General features: G+C 38.7%; 1 protein-coding gene across 1 annotated transcript in view; it reads left to right on the forward strand.

The window, feature by feature from the left end:
• Positions 1–21,740, forward strand: part of DDX10 (DEAD-box helicase 10) — a 278,794-nt gene that overhangs the window by 140,997 nt on the left and 116,057 nt on the right. The window contains exons 14-15 of the mRNA XM_011286334.3: positions 15,603–15,722; positions 19,065–19,229. Coding sequence (XP_011284636.1) covers positions 15,603–15,722; positions 19,065–19,229 — 285 coding nt within the window. The remainder of the gene's footprint in view (positions 1–15,602; positions 15,723–19,064; positions 19,230–21,740) is intronic.

Below are 21,740 nucleotides of genomic sequence, written 5' to 3' on the forward strand. Positions count from 1 at the left end.
AATTGAAGTATTTGGAGAAGAAACAGTGTAGGTATGTTGTAAATAGTATTAGCCAGTGAAAGTATACTGACTTGGAAAGGATCACACTGAGTCCCAAAGATTAATTTCATGTTCCAATATAATCTCTTCTTTTGGACTTAACCACTCCTAGTCTCAGATCTCAGACATTCTTTAGGTGTAATGGAGAAAATACTAGGGAGATAGATGGCAGTTATTATCTGTCCTGTCAGTGACTGGTTAAAAAATTCTCAAAGTTTTCTGTTTTGGTTTAATCATTTGATTTTTCCCATTTAGAGTTGATAATTTGTAAGATGTTTAGTAGGGGAAAAATGGTTTGGAAGTATGGCGCAAAGTTTTTTTTTTACAACACGTCACTAATTGTGAGAGGAATCTGTTTTCAAAGCACTTTCCCTCTCCCTTGCTCCTTCCTTTCTTGTGATTTTGTTTTCAGATGGTCTCCTTTCATTACCCTGTCTTACTCTGCACAGCTCCCCTTTCCTCCTGCTTTGTTCTTAAATGCTGTCTCTTTGGTCCCGTAGTCTTCCCTGAATCTTGTCATAGACCTCTTAGTACCTTTCTGATTTTTCCTCCAACTTTATTTTAGCTTCGTGTGTAACTACTAATTGTCTTTTCCTAGAGTGACAGAAGAAGTTCAGAGCTGGCCTGTGTCCCTTCAAGCTGGATAATTGGTTAACTTATTTTACTGTCAGTTTCATCACCTGTGAGATATAAGCAATATCTCAGAAGGGAAGTTGTGAGTAGTAAATGATATATAAACATCTAGCATGGTGTCCAGTCCTTGGCATCACTAATTAACTACTTACTATTCCATAAACTTCTCAAAGTTTAGTGACCTTTTCCTATGCCCTGTAAACCTATCTGGATTGCCACTTGTCATGTATTGGAGCTTAGGACAAATTTCACAATATAATGGCATGGGTTAAAGAGTGGGCTTTGTTGGGAAAAGGATATTCTATGGGGAAAAGCCAGAATCAGCAAGAAGTAAGGCCTGAGTTTTCCGTGTCGTTATTCCACACAGAGGGGTGCCAGGATAGCAGTTTGCTCCCTATTAGAATAGCATAAGTTTTTTTAATTCCAGTGCAAGTTTGCTGTCATCTCTTATTGTCCCTTATTATAGAAGTGGTAGGCCAGCCTTATCAGTGAGCAGTCACCTGAACTGCTTGAGAACCAGCCAGTATAGTTGTGGGCTCATGCGGTCATCTGAGAAATGCGTCGGTCCGGCCCGAGGAGACCTGGGGTCCAGGGAAGTCGCATCTGCCTTGTGAAGGGAAGAAGCCAGGAGGCTGTCAGTAGCTGAACATGGTCACAGCCTGTCATGCTGGGAGATGGGGATGCTGGAGTGACTTCAGCTCCTGGACTAGGCACCCAGAATGACTCCTGACATCATTTTCAGATAGTTCTACTTTGCTTGCATCACACTTTATTATTGCCCGGAGTCAGTGGATCTGTTTTCTCAACAAATAAGTGTCAAATTTGAATGTGCAATATTATGGGTTTTTTTTTATTTTAAATTTCTGTGCTGTTTAAACAAGTTGATGTCACAATAGCTAACTGAAGGATGCGTTTCAGAGTCTTTGAGTCAGTGTTCCTCTCAGTGAAAACTGTCTTGATTTGCTTAGCTCAGCTTCACAAATAATTATTGATTTGTTCAGATGTAATATGGGCACTTAACTCTAGAAATTAAAAGGTAAAGACAAAGTCCATATCCTCAGGGAGTTGTGTCTAAGAGGGGTAAAATAGAAGTGGAAGAAATCTCCTACCAACAGTATAAGAAATACCATAGGAGACCTCACCAGGAGGCTGAGGGTAGAAAGTAAGAAAAGCTTCTCAAAAGATAGCCAGTATCAAATCTTAACTTAAATTTGCCTTCTGGGTGAGAATTTCAAGATTATTGATAGCTCCTGCATTTTCTAGTCTGTGGATGAGACAGTAGGAGGGAGAGTGATGAAAAAAAATGTTGAGTAGCTAGGTAAGATACAGAGTTTGGAGACTAGCGAAGACTTCATTTTAATCCTTAGTAAGTTGTAATTACAAACATTACATTTTTAAAAAGTAATTATTAGTTTATTTACTTTGAGAGAGAGAAAGAGAGAGAGAGTGCACGAGTGGGGACGGGCAGAGAGAGGGAGAGAGAATCCTAAGCAGGCTCTGCATGAGGGCTTGATCTTGTGAACTGTTAGATCATGACCTGAGCCGAAATAAAGAGTCGGACGCTTAACTGACTGAGCCACCCAGGTGCCCCTCCAAATATTACATTTAGTGTTACAAATTTCCTAACAAAACGGCAGGGACACATTCTAAGATGGGAGAAAAATTAACGAGCAATCACCTGTCAACTGCTTCTAATGGCTGTCAAAATTTGTTTTTAATGTTTAAGTGCCAAGGAGGGCAGATGGAAATTGTATTAATCACTGCATGCTCAGCATGCAATTTGCCAGGAAATCAAAGGACAGCATAGAGCATTGAGAAGAACTTTTTTCTACATGCTATTCTTTTGAGAGAGAAGAATATTAGAGGTCAGGTTTTATAGTGGTATCTATGGTCCTTCTATGAAAGTGGAAAAGGACACTTTTAAAATGCCTTCCTTGAAGGATTCTTTTCATTTTAAAGAAAACATTTGCCCTCCATCAGTTCTTAATTTCAATTTTATGGAGTCTCTGAGTATTCTTCAGGAAAATTGTGATTGTTGGAGGAAATTGTAGTCTCTGAGATGTTTCTAAGATACTTTTGTATGTGGTGTCAGCACAGGTTGGCTTTGCCCGAAAGCTTGAGTTCCAGCCTTAACTTCGCTGGCGCTGGCTGCGTGATCTTGAAATCCTCTCATCCTGTGCGTGTGCTCGTGGTATTTGTTTCTCTGAGTAATCTTGGATGGCCCTTTCATCCTTCCACGTTCTGTACTTAATAATGGCAATCCATATCTTTTATCAACATTAAATGGCCTTGCAGACCACCATTTTATAAATGGTGTGTTTTTTAAGAGTATCTCATTTTAAATAATTAGACATCGTCCAAGTACGTTTTGATGAAACATGGTACGGAAGGCTGGCCTGTGACTTTTCATTTGGTATTTTTTGCTTAGCTAACATTTGTAGACAATAGAAGGCAGATCTTGGAAATTTTACTGTGCATGTAGTTGTGCACATGGCTTGGGCTGGACATGATAGTGATACTTGTTATTTCTCTTTTAGTTAAGGTATATCCCATGCGTATCTTGTGATTTACTAATGTAAGTCAGTTTAGAAAAATGGCAGACACTGGAACCATGTATAACCAGTAGCAGTGATTGCTTTGTCTTGGGGGGCTGAGAGGTCAGAATTAGCATCTCATACTGTCTTACAAGAGTGTGTCAAAAATGGCTAACTTAATCAGGCACAAAGCCCAATTTGAGTTTAGTATATGTCTTAGTTCTGTTATTGCAGTTCTTTGTGAAGGGTTTAAATCATCCAGAGATTCTGTTTGTGTAATTTAGAGTATAGATGCATGAGTGTGTTTGTGTGTAATTTTTTAAATTGGTGCTTCACTGAATAAGCACTATTCTGTGGCTTATGTTTGTTAGACTTTCATGATGAATGAATTTTCAGAAACTCTGCTTTAAATTACACAAGCCAGGCTGCCAAGTAATTTGTTAATATTGTAGGTGCTGTAGCCAACTATAAAGTTCTCAGTTAAACCTGGAACTAGATAGTGTTGAAGGCTATTTTGATGCTATTTCATTTTATTCACACAAATTCTGGTAAATTAGCTCCTGGTGCATTCTTGCTGAGTCTCTGCTGTCACTTGGAAGGAAGGTGGTAGAGGCGTAAATGGCAAAGTATAGTTGTCATGTTGCCTTATGAAAGTGGCATAAATGCTGCCCCAGGTCTTTTTACTTAGTTCATTACCACCGTTATTGTGTCCCTTAACCCTGTTACCTGAACGGCCGTGTGACACAAGATAGCTTTTCCTTTTAATGTTACTGGGTTTTTTGTATGCCTGTAGTATTTCTAAGTTCTAGAAGAATTTCACAGGTTGTAGGAGACAACAGAAATAGATGTAGCCAATTTGGGCACAAGTTAGAAATGAAATCTATACTGTCATTTTTTGAAGTCTAAAAAGAGAGGAAAAAAGTATGTATCAGGCCCCATTTCTCTAAATTGCTTCCAGCTGCCTGCTTCCTAATATAGAAATATTTATTAAAAGTGGCAGGTTAAAAATTGGATTCCTAAGGCAAAATATGACTGCTTCCATAATTTTGTTAAAGAAAGGAAGCATCTGAGATTTCACATTTATGGTCGCTTTTTTTTTTCTTTAAAATTTATTTGTATTTTTGGGGGGTGGGGTGGGGAGAAGGGTGTGATGTGGAACAAATAATACAAATTTCCTGGCCAGCAAAACAGAATAGTAAACAGCTTGGACAGTTTCAGTGAACTAAAGAAAATTTCTTAAGGTACCAGATGAGAAATAAGAAATTATTCTTTATGTGTTCCAATAGTATAAATGTGTTCAGAAAGGTAAGAAGGAAACATTTAAGGTAGTAAATAGACCAAAGACAGTGATGGATCTGGGTGGCCATGAAACTCGGGGATGAGGCTTGAACTCAGGAAATAAGCAAAATAGAATATGGCGTGGGTGGAAAAATGAAACTGAAATCTTATCTAGACTAATTGGAGGCAGTGAAAGATTTAAAGAATTATTAGACTGAAATGCTATGAAAAGGCTTTTTAAAATCAAGGAAAAATTGGTTGATTTTGACAAAGTGTTGAGGAAGACAAATATATTGAAGGGAAAAAACCACTGATGTTTGAGGATTTTGTGGGGGAACTTGTATTTGAAGAATAGGAGAAGGAACAGAGGAAAATAGAAACTGTATCAGGAATATATTTGAAACTTACTTTTCTGAAAGCATTTAGTAGTTAAGGTGGCAGGTACATACTAGTCAGAAGAGTTTATTAGGTTAAGAGATTCTTCTCGAAAGTATCCCAGATTAAGGGTGTGGATTCAGGAAGTAGAAATCCGGAAGGAAGAATCTCTTAATGAAAAAATATTGTGTAGAATGATTGTGCCTTATTATCGTCCATAAGCAGGAGGGAAGTCCAGACAAAGCTGAGATCACTGCATATCTGCATGGTTTTTGATCTGTTGGGAAAAACAGAAAAATATTTGTCTGTTTACCTGTTTATGTTGACCTGTTAAGATGATTTTTTAAAAGAATCATGAGTATTTCATAATAAATATTTAGTCATGTTGCTTAATGTATTGTAGTATTCAATACCTATTTTCATCAACTTATACTTTAGAATTGCAGTTTACAGACTTCAAAGAAGTCTTATTCAAAGAAAATAAGTCTTATTCAAATTTTCTTATTCAAAGAAAATAAGTAGTGCCTGGAGTTATTGACGACACAGAATAGAGACTTTTACTTATGGTTTGCTTCTTGATGTAATCAGAAGGGCTAATCTGATACTCTGAAATATGAAGAACTTTGACAGGATGTGTGGGCTCTCATTTATATGATTTTATGTTTGAGATAAACATGTATTATCTATAATATATTAAAAATTGGGAAAGATTTCTAGAATGGTATTTAGGCTGTCTTCTAGGTACAATTTATGAAGTGTCAGTATTCAAGTAATGGCACAAGTATCATATACAACTTCTGTAACAGCTGTGATTCTCATCAGAAGGGAAGTAGGATTAGGGCCTTGTAATTTGAAGTGGCATATTTGGTATTTAAAATTGATACTTGGAGGAGCGCCTGGGTGGCGCAGTCGGTTAAGCGTCCGACTTCAGCCAGGTCACGATCTCGCGGTCCGTGAGTTCAAGCCCCGCGTCAGGCTCTGGGCTGATGGCTCAGAGCCTGGAGCCTGTTTCCGATTCTGTGTCTCCGTCTCTCTCTGCCCCTCCCCCGTTCATGCTCTGTCTCTCTCTGTCCCAAAAATAAATTAAAAAAAAACATTGAAAAAAAAAAATAAAATTGATACTTGGATGTGAAAACAGTTATTTTAAAAACCAATACAGATACTGCATCGGAAAGTAGAATATGAAAAAATCTTCCTTAATGGACCATGAACTGGAAAGTTGAAAAACGGTGTAAAGTTTCTAAGAATAGCAGCTTTCAAACATTCTTTCAAAGTTGATAGAAACGTAAAAGGCACATATTGAGGAAAATTATGATGCCGTAACTTAAGACAGTTTGAATAAAAATCACCTAAGCATTGTAGAATATAAACAACAAAGTCAAGTACCCTTTGATTTAAATTGTGCAGCCTTGAACAGATTGCCAAATTTGTCAAACCTTTGGTTTTCTAATTAAAAAAATTCTCAGGGCCCAGATTTGACTCATAGTTGTTATGAGCAGTAAATGAAGTAATGCTTTATTCCACTGGGAATTGTTTCACTAATTCTTGGTTCAAGAAGTACTTACTGAATGCTTCTTGTGTGCCAGCCTCTCTGTGATGCTCTGGGGATACAAATGGTAATACAAACGATCTTACCCTGGTGAAGATTACAGTCCATTAGGAAAAACAAATCAGGAACCCAAGTGGTGACTCTGGCTTTACCATAATGGGGGCAAGGGCGCAGGCCAAGTTTGATAACAGGCCGCTGCAATACAGTCAGCCGCAGACTAATGTAACTGGGACTTGGGTAGAGGCGTCACTGGCTCTCGTCATTCTCTCCAACTCCTCTGTCCCCGATTTTAGCAGTATGACTCAATTTATGCATATTACCAAGGTTTATTGTAGCTTGCCTTCCATTAAACTTTAAACAATGACATTGGTAAATGTGGACATTTTGAAGAAAAATCCTGTGGATTGGTTAGACCATTTTATGAGATTATTTTCATAATTTATAATTTATAAGCACTCTGTTTCATAACATTTTAGTTGACCAGCACTTAAGGGTCTCTTGTGTCCTTCCTGTTCCTTGCATTGCCTGCCTTGGGCCCCGCCCTCCAGCTGCTGTGGAGTTCTGGGACTGCTGCTTTGACTTAAGTTTACATTTGTGGAGGAGCCCTGAAAAGAGAAACTGCTTCCGTAACAGCATTTTAAACTGAAGTCTAGTTATAGTCTAGATGGCTCTTTATTTTTAATTGTAGTAAAATACATAGAAAATGTACCACTTTAAGTATAGAGTGCATTCCCGCAGTCATGCAACCAATCTCCAGACCTCTTCTACACCTTTTAGGTGGCTCTTAATTTTAAGACTATAGGTTGTGCAAAGATTTCACGAACATACCTATTCTACTTACTGGTGGTGGTGGTTTTATTTTTTCCCCTAGCGTTATTGAGGAATAGTCGATCAATAAAATTGTATGTGTATACAACGCGATTGTGTTTTCATGTGCCGTGTGAAATGATTACCAAGATCAAGATAATTAACGCACCCATCACCTGACAGTTAACTTTGTGTGTGTGTGTGATGAGGATGCTTAAGATCTGTTCTCCGCAAATTTCACGTATACAATACAGTATTTTAACTATAGTCACCATGCTATACATTAGATCTTCAATTTACTCATCTTATAACTGAAAGTTATGCATCTCAATTTCTCCCTCTTCCCATCCCCTGGCAACAACTGTTCTGTGTTTCTGTGACATCAGCCCCCATTTCCCCTTTTTCTTCTCTATAAATACTCTACATATAAGTGATACCATATAGTATCTGTCTCTGACTTATTTCATTTAACATAATGCCTTCCAGGTTCATCCATATTGTCACCCATGGCAGGATTTCCTTCTTTTTTGTGGTTGAATAATACTCCATTGTATATGTCTACCACGTTTTCTATTATTCCATTTATCCTTTGACAGACACTTAGGATTGTTTTTATGTCTTGGCTGTTGTGAGTCATGATGCAACAGACCTGGGGGTGCACATACCTTTCCTAGAATTGATTTTGTTTCCTTCGGATATATACCCAGGAGTGAGTGGTATTGTTGCATCATATGATAGTTTAAATTTTTAATTTTTTGGAGGAACTTCCATTCTGTTTTCCACTGTGGCTTAACCAGTTTACATTCCCACTGTGTACGACAGGTCTCTTTCCTCTACACCCATGCCAACACCTGTTACCTCTTGTCTTTTTGATGATAGCTATCCTAATAAGTGTGAAATGCTATCTCATTGTGGTTTTGATTTCATATCCCTGAAGATTAAAACTCCCAGAAGAGAACATAGGGGAAAAAATCTCGTTGGCATTAGTCTTGACAGTGATCTTTTGGACAAGATGCCATAGGCACAGGCAACAAGAGCTGAAGTAAACAAGGGGTCTGTATCAAACTGAAAAACTTCTGTATAGCAAAGGAAACAAAAAGGCAGCCTAGGGAATGGGAGAAATATTTATAAATCATGTTTCAGACAAGGGGTTTCTGAGATATATATATATATAAGGAACTGATACAACCCAAAAGCAAAAACAAACAAAGTAATCTAATTAAAAAATGGACAAAGGACTAGAATAGACGTTTTTCCAAAGAAGACATACACATAAATGACCAATAGGTGCATGAAAGCATGTGCAACATCACTAATCATCAAGGAAGTTTATTTATTTATTTTTATGTAGGTAAAAATAACTTTTTTGTAACTTACCCTAACCCTTAATGCCCCTTACCCATTTAGCCTATCCCCCCTCCTACAAACCCTCCAGTAACCCTCTGTTTGTTCTCCATATTTAAGAATCCTTTTATGTTTTGTCCCCCCTCTCTGTTTTTATACTTTTTTTGTTTCCTTTTTCTTATGTTCATCTGTTTTGTCTCTTAAAGTCCTCATATGAATGAAGTCATATGATATTTGTCTTTCTCTGACTGGCTAATTTCGCTTAGCATAATACACTCCAGTTCCATCCACGTAGTTGTGAATGGCAAGATTTCATTCTTTTTGATTGCCAAGTAATACTCCATTGTATGTATGTATGTATGTATGTATGTATGTATGTATGTGTGTGTGTATGTACACACACACACAAAACACACACACACACACACCACATCTTCTTTATCCATTCACCCATTGGTGGACATTTGGGCTCTTTCCTACTTTGGCTATTGTGGATAGCGCTGCTATATGGGGTGCATATGTTCCTTCAAAACAGCACACCTGTATCCCTTGGATAAATACCTAGTAGTGCAATTGCTGGGTCGTAGGGTAGTTCTATTTTTAATTTTTTGAGGAGCCTCCATACTGTGTTTTTCAGAGTGGCTGCACCAGCTTGCATTCCCAAGGGAAGTTTATTTCTTAAGAAAATATTTTGTAGATGGGTTTCAAATCAAATGCCACATAGTACATCCTTAATTTATAGTGTAAAATTAGACTGTGTGAATTCTTGTAGCTCAGTAAATTTAGGATGATGAAGGAATTATGCTTACATAGCAGGTGTGTTGTTTTTTTTTTTTTTTTACATTGGTTTTGTTTTGCTTTTTAAATCTTCAGTTCTAAGGTATGATTACTTTTGGACTCTGAGGCAACACTACTTATAAATGCTATGAAATGCCCATACTTTTAATGTGAGGTCTCAGGTTATAATAAGTAATCTGTAAGGTCTTGACCAGGGTTGAGAGTTCTTTATTTTGTAGGTTTCCTTCACTTTTAGGTAAAATTGTTATTATAAATCATTAATTATTCCATGATGCATATGGGAGCTACTTTACGGAAACATAAACATCTGATTTCTTTAGAGTATCTTCTTTTAATTCTGACTTTCATCTCTGTATGGTTTTTGTTTTTCTTTTTTTTTGCAATGATACTTTGTTTTTTAACTTTTTAATGTTTATTTATTTTTGAGACAGAGAGAGACAGAGCGTGAGTGGGAAAGGGGCAGAGAGAGAGGGAGACACAGAATCTGAAGCAGGCTCCAGGCTCTGAGTCATCAGCCCAGAACCCGACGCAGGGCTCGAACTCAGGAACCATGAGAACGTGACCTGAGCTGAAGTCGGATACTTAACCGACTCAGCCACCCAGGCACCCTGCACTGTTACTTTTAATTTACCTCTAGGATGTATAGTAGTAATGCTTATATTAGTTTTTGTTTTCACTGATTATATTTTAATCTTGTTTTAGCTAGTGTTAAAACTAATACGGTCCTTCTAGGAACTTTTTATCTTCCAAGTTATTTGTGGCAGCCTCCTGCAGCTGTCACAAGACCTTGAAAATTACTTGATGCTTTATCAATTTTGTATTGTATGATATTTTCCTTTTTGAATTTTTTCCTGATGTCTAGCATACATATCATGAAGGAAGTGCAAGTGGAAATGAAAATTGTGTTTTGATGTTTTACCTCTTGTCAGGGAATCTTTTGTTAAACTCTTTGGTTTAAAATTTACAAATTTCATTCTTTTACCAACAATACAAAGTCTTGTAGTAAAAATACAACTTTTGCCTAATAATAAGTATAATTGATATTTTTACTGACTTAATAGAAACTTAAAGTGTTAACAAGCAGCACTTCCCCCCTTATCCAAGATTCAGTGTTGAAACTTTTACAGAAAATAAAATCTGAATTTTAAGAAGTTAAACTGTTTTTTGAAAAGTCATATAGTGGAAAACATATGGTACAAAAAAATCCAGAAAATTTTCTTATTTTAAACATTGATTACATAAAAATTAAAAATACATGTTTAGCAAAAAAACAAAACGAAGTCCAAACAACAAAATATTACCCTTATGGTAGAAGTCTAAATGTAAATGATGCAGTGGGAGAAAATATTGACACATTTTTAACAAATAAAAAGATCTCACAAATTAATAAGTAAAATGCTAGGAATTCATTAACTGTTGATAGTTGATAATACTGTTGAAGATGATACACAGTGCACAGGAAAAAAAATGTCTTTGGAAAGATGTTCTACTATGCTTAAAACAAGATAAATGCAAATTAAAATTTTCATGAGATACTATTTTTTCACCTAATTGGCAAAACATAAAGCCTAATATCTACTTTCTGAAAATTGATGTGGAGAATCAGTTACTCTCAAATTTTTGGTGGGACTGTTAAATTTTGTTTGACTTCTCAGGAGGGTTATTTGGAAATATTGAGTTGAACTTTAAGTGTACATACTCTGTGAGTGCTTTAACTTTTAGAGATTTATCCTGGGTCAGTGAATGCCCATGTGGATAGCTCATTTAGTACTTTGGGTTCTTCATGTATACTTGATTGTGGGTAGAATGTCTCTGGAAAGGATATAGAGAAAGGTATTAATGCCATTTGCTTCTTGGGAGGTAAACACTGTGGCTGCAGAAGACATGAATGGAGACTTTTTAACATGATTAAGAAATGAATTCTTAAGACATGAGTATCCTTTACAAAAAAAAAGATGAGTATGTATTAGCTGCTAAAGGTAATGTTTAAAAAAAATTTTTTTTAATATTTTTATTTATTTTTGAGACAGAGGGAGACAGAGCATGAGCAGGGGAGGGTCAGAGAGAGAGGGAGACACAGAATCTGAAGCAGGCTCCAGGCTCTGAGCTGTCAGCACAGAGGCTGACACGGGGCTCGAACTCACAAACTGTGAGATCAGGACCTGAGCTGAAGTCGGATGCTTAACCGACTGAGCCACCCAGGTGCCCCATAAAGGTAATGTTTTAAAGAAGGACATGGTCCTTAGTTAAGCTAAGCCACATGTGAAATACACCATCAGTGGACACCCAGAAGATATTTGTTAATGCCACACATTGCTTGGGTGTTTGCCACTCATTTTAGACATTTGTCTCACACGAAAATTTTCCTGGACTCCTCTCCTTATCCTAGACTAGCTAGGGCAGGTACCCTGTTGCATAGATTCATTCATCCTTTTTATTTTTTCTGAACACTTAATACATTTGTGATTAAATAGTTAAAGACATTAAACAGTAGAAAATATTTTTTTCCCCATAGAGTTAGGCCAGGGAGGATTGGGAGTCCCCCTGTCTCTTTCATTGCTCAGTCTCCAGTGTGCTCTGTGGTGTCTTGTGTGTGGATGATACTCTAGGGCGTATTTGAATGACTGAAGAATAATTCTCAAGTATTGGAGTGAATCCCCAACCTGTCAATGAAATAAAATAAACATGTGTCTTTTCACCCATTTTGCAATTTCTGTTCTTTACAGTGGCTTCCCTAAAATGAACAAATTTGATTATTTTGATGCAAAGATCCCCAAGTGTTGTTACATAATTTCAGTGGTTTCATGGGTCTCCCTAAAGTTCTTGATATAGACTTGAATCATCCCAAGGTTCCACCATGCAGGGCTGCTTTTCTTTTTTCTTTTTCTTTTTAAATACTTATTTATTTTTGAGAGAGAGACACACACAGAGCATGAATTGGGGAGGGGCAGAGAGAGAGGGAGACCCAGAATGCAAAGCAGGTTCCAGGCTCCAAGCTCTCAGCACAGAGCCAGATGCGAGGCTTGAACTCATGAACCATGAGATCATGACCTGAGCCAAAGTCAGATGCTTAACTGACTGAGCCACCTAGGCTCCCCGAAGGTTGGTTTTTTAACTGATCTTTCTTCTATTTTGGCAGTTTTTGGTATTTTTGCTTTATGACTTTTTCTCTCATTCCTGGGACCTGGCCTTTTTTGTATTTTGTTCTAAAAAAATTTCAAACATAAAGAAAAGCTGAAGAAAGTGCACTTTGTACACCAAAATATTCACTACTCATTCTATAATGAAACTCTTACCATATGGCCTTTATCATGTAATTCTCCAGCTATTTATCACACTTTTAAATTTAATGCACTTCAGAGTAAGTTGCCAACGGTATTACCCTTTGTACCGTATATACTTCAGCCTGCCTGGCGTTCATTTAAGTTCATTACAGGACTGTTTTTTGAGGTAGAAATTTATGTGCAGTAAAATACACCAATCTTAAGTGTAACATTTGAGGTTTGACAATTACATACACCTGTGCAACTCAAACTCCTATCAAGATCTAGAGTATTACCCCCAGAATGTTGGCTCTGATTGCTCCTCAGCATTTTTTTTTAAGTGGCGATAACTTACTCCTGTATAATTGTTATTTTTACGTTGTAATGATCCTCTGAGTTTGCGCTATTTGATCAGCATTCTCTCTGATGACAGAACATTAGCTAACCCATGATCCTCAAGAATTGATCTAACCCTAAAAAGCAAGAAGATCAAGTAGGAATAACCCCGTCACCAACCCTGGCGATTGTGTTGGTGGTGTTCTTTGATAATTGTCTGTGGAGAAAGGTGGGGGTAGGAGTACTGGCTGGGAAGAAGGAAGTGGGGGTCTTATTAATGCCCTGTGTTCACAAGGTGACCTACAGGTGGCAACTTAACCTCAGTTGGCAGTCAGCTTCCTAACATCCTGGTTTCTTTTAATGTAGAAGTTTTAATGCCACACAACTTAGTTAATTACCCTCAGAAGTGAGAAAATAAGGACTGTATTATTTCCTAAGGAGAATAATAGTAGTGTATCTCAGAGCACAGTGGTGGGGAGAAGGTTGTGAGGGATGGACAGAGCAGTTTAGGGCCCTGTGCAACCTGGTGGCAGCATGCATGCAGTTGGGGCCGGTGGGGGTTGGGAGGAGTAGATGGAATATCCCATGGGAAGAAGAAATCTGAAACAAATTGAATTTATTTTCATAGAAATCTTGTGGGGTGCAGGTATAATGGGATTGTAACATTATTGATATCTCTCTGATGTAATAAAAATTAGAGAAGATGAATCTTTTCGTAAGCGTTTTATAGATTTAAAATCTTAGTATGTTCTTTTTTTTTTTTAATGTTTATTTGAGAGAGAGAGAGAGAGAGAGAGAGAGAGAGAGAGAGAGAAAGAAAACGCTTGCACACATGCAGGGAAGGAGCAGAGAGAGAGGGAGGCACAGAATCCAAAGCCGGCTCCAGGCTCTGAGTTGTTAGCCCAGAGCCCGATGCGGAGGCTCGAACCCACGAATTGTGAGATCATGACCTGAGCTCAAGTTGAACGGACATTTAACCCACTGAGCCACCCAGGTGCCCCCAAGTCTTAGTATGTTTTTAACTTTGACTTGATACGTGGTCTGAGAAATAAGTGTAATTAGATGGTATGTTTTAAGAACCAGAACTATAAAAAGCAGTGTTAGTAACACCCACATAACAGAACCATTGTACTTAAATTATCATGTTGCAACTTTCTTGTACTTAAATTATCGTATTGCAGATACATTAGCTAATTTTCATAATAAGCATTATTGTTATCTAAAAACGTAATGTATTAATAACTTGATACAAACCTCTGTTGTAGTAAATTTGTTATTTTTAATCTCATGGTACTTTATTTTTAAGCATTTTTGTATTCATTATCAATAATATAAACTTTTTAAAGTGAATTGTTCTTTCTGTTTATTGATTACCATAATATAGCAGTTATAAATAATGTACATCTTCTCAAAGCTTGTGATAACTCTTGTTTCCTAGATCAGTCCCTCCTTTCTTAGTTTTTATTGGGTGGTTACCTATAACACAGTGTTAAAAAAAAACAATCAGGAAGCTCCAAGTCTGGGATTTTGCAAAGTAAACCTGTATGCAGTTGGCATGATCTCTTTAGGTAGCTTGAAGAGATCACTAGTGGTATTTGAGGTTTATTTAATACTTAGGTTTTGTATATTTTACATTTATTATTAAATTCTCCCAGCCAACCCTATGAGATAGAGGTACTATTGAGGGTCAATTTATAGCTAAAGCACAGAAGTTAAGTAACTTGCTCCTACATAGCTCATAAGTGGTAGTAGAGCTTGAATTCAAATTTGTTGTCTTCACTGTTGCACCAGAAACTTCTCATTCTGTCTACTTACTCACCTGATGAAGCCTGCCTTAGATTAGTTTACCAACCACCGCCGGTGGTATTCCTGGATCTAATGTAAGAAACATGGTGCAAATCCCTCTTAGTGGTGAGTTTCTTACCGTCCCTCTCTCATCTGTGCAGGCTGTGGTATGACCTCCACAGCTCCCCATTTCACATGGCTCCCTCAGCATTCACTTAGCGTAAGTAAACAGTGGCTTCGTATGTTCACTACCTTGCTGTGGTGGTTTGAGGATGTTAGGTGGGTTCTGATCAGGGTATCCTGCTAAATTATTCTGATTCCATCTCACCTTTGGGCACAGCTTAGTTATCAAAGGCTTTTCCCCGTGTTCATATAGTAAATTAGTGTAATGGGAGGAAGAATGTGGAATTGCAAACAATGTATTGCAGTAATTTTTCTTTCCAGGTAAAAACATTCTCCTACTCTGAAAATTTAAGTTTGCCCTTGGAATTAGAGCTATTTAAAAAATGTGTTCTGTGTTTTAGCTGGAAGAGAGCTTTATTTACCTTGGATGCCCATTTGTCACATTATCATGAGTTTCTGCTGCTTCAGCATTATCAGGATAGCATGGTTTTAGTAATGGAAGAAATTTTAAAGGTTGCTTATGGCTAACATTTATCTTGTTTACACTTAAGCCCCTATAGTATTGGGGGTATCATTCATTAAAAAGTCTAATAACTTTATTTCTGGACAGTACTTTTGGTGCTTATTAGCCAGTGAGCAGGAAATATATTCGGTTTTAGAAAGTGTATTGCCAGAGTGAAATTCCTAACGTAAAGCAGCCATTTGACTAATCTCTGTTGTTTGTATATTTTCACACAGAAGAAAGAACCTTCTAAATCCAGTGTCAAGAAGAAAGTGACCAAGGTCGCAGAAGCAAAAAAAGTAATGAAGAGAAATTTTAAAGTGAATAAGAAGATAACATTTACTGAGGAAGGGGAGGTAAGATTCTTAAATGCTTCATCTCTGAGGTACCTTCCGCTTAGTGTAAAGAGTGACTCTCCTGCTGACTTAACATTCATTAACGAGAGAAAGAAAATGTTCCTTTTTCTTTTTTTTTTAACATTTATTTGTGAGAGAGAGAGCATATGCGCGAGCAAGCATGAGTGGGGGAGGGGCAGAGAGTGAGAAGGAGACACAGAATCCCAAGCAGGCTCCAGTCTCCGAGCTGTCAGCCCAGAACCCGACTCAGGGCTCGAACTCAAGAACCATGAGATCATGACCTGAACCAAAGTCGGACGCTCAACCCACTTAACTGACTGAGCCAGCCAGGTGCCCCAGGAAATGTTTCTTTAAAGCATGCTAAGGCGGTTCCTGTGTTGTCTCGGGCATTTCGTCAGCTGCCATCTGTAAGTAGGAAGGCCTTACTGACAGTAAACTGGGACACTCGTTGGTGCTAATGACACAGAGTTGGTTTTGAACTTCTTAAATTCCATTTTTACAGATTAGACTTTCCTGTCAAAGTGTCCGTCAACACATCCTGTGGGAACAAATGCAAGAATCGTAACAAAACCACTTGCCACAGCTTCTTTTCTGGGCCCTCAAAAGTCTCTGCTTTGCGGTTCCTCAGTCTAGATGCTGTATTGGCGTGTTTCTTACTGGTCTGGCTTTGAGGGCGTTTTCTGCTTTCACATCATATCAGATGCAGGTGCCCAACTCTCTTGTCACCATTACCTCGGTCTTAGTGTAAATACATACTTGCAGAGTCGGAAAGCTTGCTCGTGAAAAGTCCCTCTGTCACATAACCTTGTTTTTGAAGAGGAAAGAGATGTGGAAAGTCCGTGACCGACATAAGGAGTAATGTTGCGGGGGCAGCCACAGCAGGGTCTAACTTGTGTCACCGCCCAGGTTTCCTGTGCTTTCTGGTAGAGTGCTCGGCGCCCCATGCCCCCTGTCCTCTCCTTTCCTTGCCTTGTCTTCTTCTGTTTTCCTCGCAGCACTCTTGTGGCTTGACATCCTCTATTTACGTGGTTATCATCGTTTTCTTCTGCTCCAGTGGAATGAGGGCAGCTGCCCAAGGGAGGGTGTCTGTTGACTTTGCTCCCTACTCCATTCCCAGCTCTGAGAACAGAGCCCAGCATACAGTTAACCCAGAAGTGTTTTAAATGGATGAACTATTTTCTAAAATCCCAATAAAATAACAGCTTTTAAAATACCGTCATGTAGCACATCAGGTATTTCATTGTCATTAATACAGATGTTGTGTAAACAGGCTGCATACACCGGAGTATTTTTTTTTTTGAAGTTTATTTATTTATTTTGAGAGAGAGAGAGAGAGAGAGAGAGAGAGAGAGAGAGAATCCCAAGTAGGCTCCGTACTGTCAGCACAGAGCTCAGTGTGGGGCTTGAACTCACAAACCATGAGATCATGACCTGAGCTGAAATCAAGAGTTGGACCTGAGCCACCCAGGCACCCAGAGTATGTTTTAATTGTGGAGTTAACAGGTGTGGATGTTACTTCGGGGGAAGGGAGCTTGGCGCCAGAAGCCCAGATTTACACTGAGAACACGGAGTAAAGCGGTGTATGAATCACATGAAAAAAGCGCAATTTAAAGTTGTTGGAAGTTGTAGACAAAGCCTATAGAATTGATAAGTAATGGATCTTCATGAAATTACTAAAAAGAGGTCAGCATCTGAAGCGAGCTTAGCCAGAATATAGTTGTATTACGTCAGATGCTTACCGTAAAGTAAGATTAGTGCTCTTCGTGTAATGAGGATCCTCACTGTGCTTGTAAGTTTAACTACACAGATTACTTTGCTCCAAGAAGGATATAAATCCTTAACTGTAAAATGTTTCAATGTAAACTTATTGCTGATAGGAGCTCCATATGGCTTTGAGCCACGTTGAAACTTCTGCTCTAAAATTCTGAAAGAACTTTGCGTTCAGCCCACAGACGCAGAAGCTTCTTTCACATGGTCGCGAGGCAGGGCTGAGGAGTCTGAGCGTGGATGCCATGCCTGCTCCCTCTCACTCCTTCCTCATTGTCCGTGGCCTCCCATCGTGGCTGCACGGGCAGTGACATTCGTGATCCCTGGGCCCTGCTGCGGGGATCCCCTCTGGAAGAATGGCCGCAGTGGGCGGTGACAGGAGTGAGAGGAGGCAGCGATACCTGTGACGCGCAGGCCTACGGCTTCTCTTTGCACGTTCATGAGCAGCCTTTCAAAACGGTGGCAGCTACTCGTTCAACCAATTACTCGTTCAAATAAGAGAATAGGTTTTGTCTGAATTGTCTTGAGTTTTACAGTGTTAGACCTGGAAGATTACTGAGTCCAATAGACCTTTTCTTATTTTTCAGAAAAAGAGCCAGATGCCCAGAAATGAAGGAATTTATTCAGGATTCTGCAGTCGGGCTAGCAGAAAAGCTGGGACATTAAGCCAGGTCCCCCGACTCCAGATCACTGCCCTGCTTTCTGTGTTACCGTGTTCCTAACCATAAACTGTGTGTGTAAATTCCATAGATTTGAGCCAGCTCCTGAAATCTAAACTAATTTTTTCTTTGCTTAGTTATTTTAGTCTTTATGTGTCGTACTGGCTGCTAGGTGATTTATCGATCAATTCTGAGTATCTGATAATGTGCCAGATACTGTACTGGGCTCTGAGAGTACATGAACAAGATAGATGACTGCCCTCAAGGAGGTAAATTCTAGTCAGAAGAACAGGGAAGTAAAACCACAGGGGATGGTGGGAGAAGTGATGGGGGTGTTGGCAGTCACTGGCAGAGGTGATTTGGAACCGAGCTGGTGGAGCACAGCACACTGAGAGCACTGTTTGAGATGATGTTGAAGCAACTACCTTTTCCTCCAAAGTATTTCATGACGTTTTCCTTTAATCCTGCCGTCACTGGGTCATGGCAGCGTTACTTTATCCTGACCGGGACAGTCTTTTTTGCGGGTTTGCCCGCTTCAATTCTAAAGTTTGTTAGAAAGCTTAAGAAATATAGGTTGTCGGGCACCTGGGTCGCTCAGTCACTTGAGCGTCAGACTTCGGCCCAGGTCATGATCTCTGAGTTCGTGAGTTCCAGCCCCGCGCCACGCTCTGCAGTGACAGCTCAGAGCCTGGAGCCTGCTTTGGATTCTGTGTCTCTCTTTCTCTCTCTCCACCCCTCCCACACTCATGCTCTGTCTCTCTCAAACAAACATTTAGAAAAAAATAAAGAAGAAATATAGGTTGTAAGGCAGAACGTGGGAAAATACACCATTTCAAAATCATTCTGCCAAGGGAAATGGTTTTCTGTTGATGTTCCCTGTTTCATGCACCATACTAAACCTTTTCCCTGCCTGCAGTCGGTTCAGCAGTGGCCTCAGATGCAGAAGTCTGTCTCCAAGGATGCCGAAGAGGAGGAGGACAGCACTGGGGGCATCAACTTAGATAAAGCAAAGGAAAGGCTTCAAGAAGAGGACAAATTTGACAAAGAAGAGTATAGGAAGAAGATCAGGGCAAAGCATCGGGTAAGTTTTCCATCTTGGATTAATACTGAGTGACATTTACTATGTCCCTAAATATATCTAGATATTCATTAGTTGTTCATCAGTAACCATGTTACTGTCTTCTTTGCTTTCTCTAACGCTTCTTTTTCTGTGGATATTTTGTCATTTTATCTGGTCTCCTTTTTTGATTTTGCTGGTGGACTCTTTGTGGAGTGACTGGTGTCTGAGAACATTGCCCACATCTGCTTTTGGTTGAGGTAACCCAAATAATGTTAGTGATGTCTTTTTAGTTAAAGCTTTGATTTTGAGATTATTATAATTTCACATGTTGTTGTAAGAAGTAATACACTCTGTTACTCTCTCATCCCATGTGCTCCATTTCTAGAATTTTTGCCATTTCAGGAATGTTATGTAACTAAAGCATTGTAATATGTATGTAGCCTTTTGAGATTTGCATTTTACACTGAGCAGAATTCTATGTAGATTCACCCAGGTTGTTGTGTGTATCAGTACCCGGTATGGATGTACCACAGGCTGTTCACCATTGACCTGTTTAAGTGACATTAATGTTTCAGCTTAAACTGTATCATTGAATTTCTTCCCATAGCAGTTAGTTGATAATGCATGGAAGATTCACTTAGTGTATTAAAAAAAAGAAAAGAAAGAGAGATAGAGGACCAAAGAAAGAAAAAGAAAGAAAGTAATTAACCTTGTTAAAGAGAGAGTGCTATAGCATGTGCACTGTTAGCCTTACACTTGGCAGTTTTCTGTTATCCTTGAAATGGACTACTCCATTCCAGTCACTTAGTGACATTACTGTCTTCTCAGACTACTTAATTCCCATAAAATTATGGGTATTTCTCTAAATCAATGAGTTAATGAAATAAGACAGATTTAACATTTTTAAGGATGGTTCTCTAGCATGCCCTTGAGACAGGAATGACTTCAGGGGAACATAGTATCATGGCTAACTAAGGCTGTCTGCCATAATATGAAATTCTGGGTCAAGAACTTGTAAGCCTTTGGATGTGGACATTACTACATCCTGAGAAGGATTTTTGTGTTTTTTGACTCCTGTTTGACCTTATAACGATTCAGTGGCTCAGTAAACTTTTCTAGAACAGTGGTTCTCATTCCTTCAAGGTTTGATGCCACTTTGCAGTAGCGTTTGACGAATAAAAAGAAGCAGACATTGAAGATAGCTTCAGGGATGGAAATGCAGGTGAAAAAATCATTCCAGAAATGTGGGGAACAGATGAACCTCAGATATACTGTTTGCAGTTGAGAATGTTATCACGCAAACAAAACATTTCATGCATTGCTGTTTATTACAATACTTTAAGTTGAAAGTTAGCACTAATTATGTTATTAAAATTTTTAATAATGTTAAGAATGCCAGCAGTGTGTCACGTTTCAACTTACACTTCACTTAGAGTACTTATCTGGGGAGACTGAACTAAAGGACCTTTATCCGTTATTTTTATTTTTTTAAGTTTATTTTTGAGTGAGAGAAAGAGAGAGAGAGTGAGTGAGTGTGTGTGTGTGCGTGCGAGTTGGGGAGGGGCAGATATAGAGAGTGAGACACAGAATCCGAAGCAGGCTCCAGGCTCTGAGCTGTCAGCACAGAGCCTGATGCAGGGCTCTAACCCATGAACTGTGAGATCATGACTTGAGCCGAAGTTGGATGCTTAACTGACTAAGCCACCCAGGCACCCCTAGACTGACTGACTGACTTTATTTATTTATTTATTTATTTATTTATTTATTTATTTATTTATTTATTTATTTATTTATTTTTAACATTTATTCATTTTAAGAGCGAGAGAGACAGAGCACGAGTGGGGGAGGGGCAGAGAGAGAGGGAGACACAGAATCAGAAGCAGGCTCCAGGCTCTGAGCTGTCAGCACAGGGCCTAACGCGGGGCTTGAACTCACAGACTGGGAGATCATGACCTGAGCTGAAGTTGGACGCTTAACTGACTGAGCCACCCAGACGCCCCATATTTTTAAATCTAGCCAGCAGTAAAGGCAGCAGGAGGCATTTACATAAAGGAAAGCTTTCCCACTCTTGCCCTTTCTTGTCTCCCCCTCCCTTCCTCCTCTCATGTGTGGAAGTTACTGCATCCAGGTTGTGGAATATTTTTTCTGAAATCTTTAGAAACTTAATTTCAGTTTGACTAATTGTGCATTTATTACACAGTGTGTGCTAGGCTTTGTGAGGAGAGAATACTTAAAATACATGAGTTTCTCTGTCTCTTGGAAGATTATAATTAAACCATAGTTAACTGTGGATATTCCATCACTGCACAAAAGCTTTTTATACCTTTTTTTTTACGTTAACATTTTCAAAATGAATAATATATTCACATTGTTCTAAAATAAAGATCATACAAAAGCTAATGTCGAGAAATCTTGCTTCTGCCGATGCCTGTCATTCTCACTTATACCTACCCCTGTAGGTAGCTATTTTTATTAATTATTAATGTATCCTGGCCGTTTCTTTATGCAAATGCAAGTAAACAGAAATAAATA

This window comes from Felis catus, chromosome D1 (genome assembly GCF_018350175.1).
Source record: "Felis catus isolate Fca126 chromosome D1, F.catus_Fca126_mat1.0, whole genome shotgun sequence".
NCBI classification, from domain to species: domain Eukaryota; kingdom Metazoa; phylum Chordata; class Mammalia; order Carnivora; family Felidae; genus Felis; species Felis catus.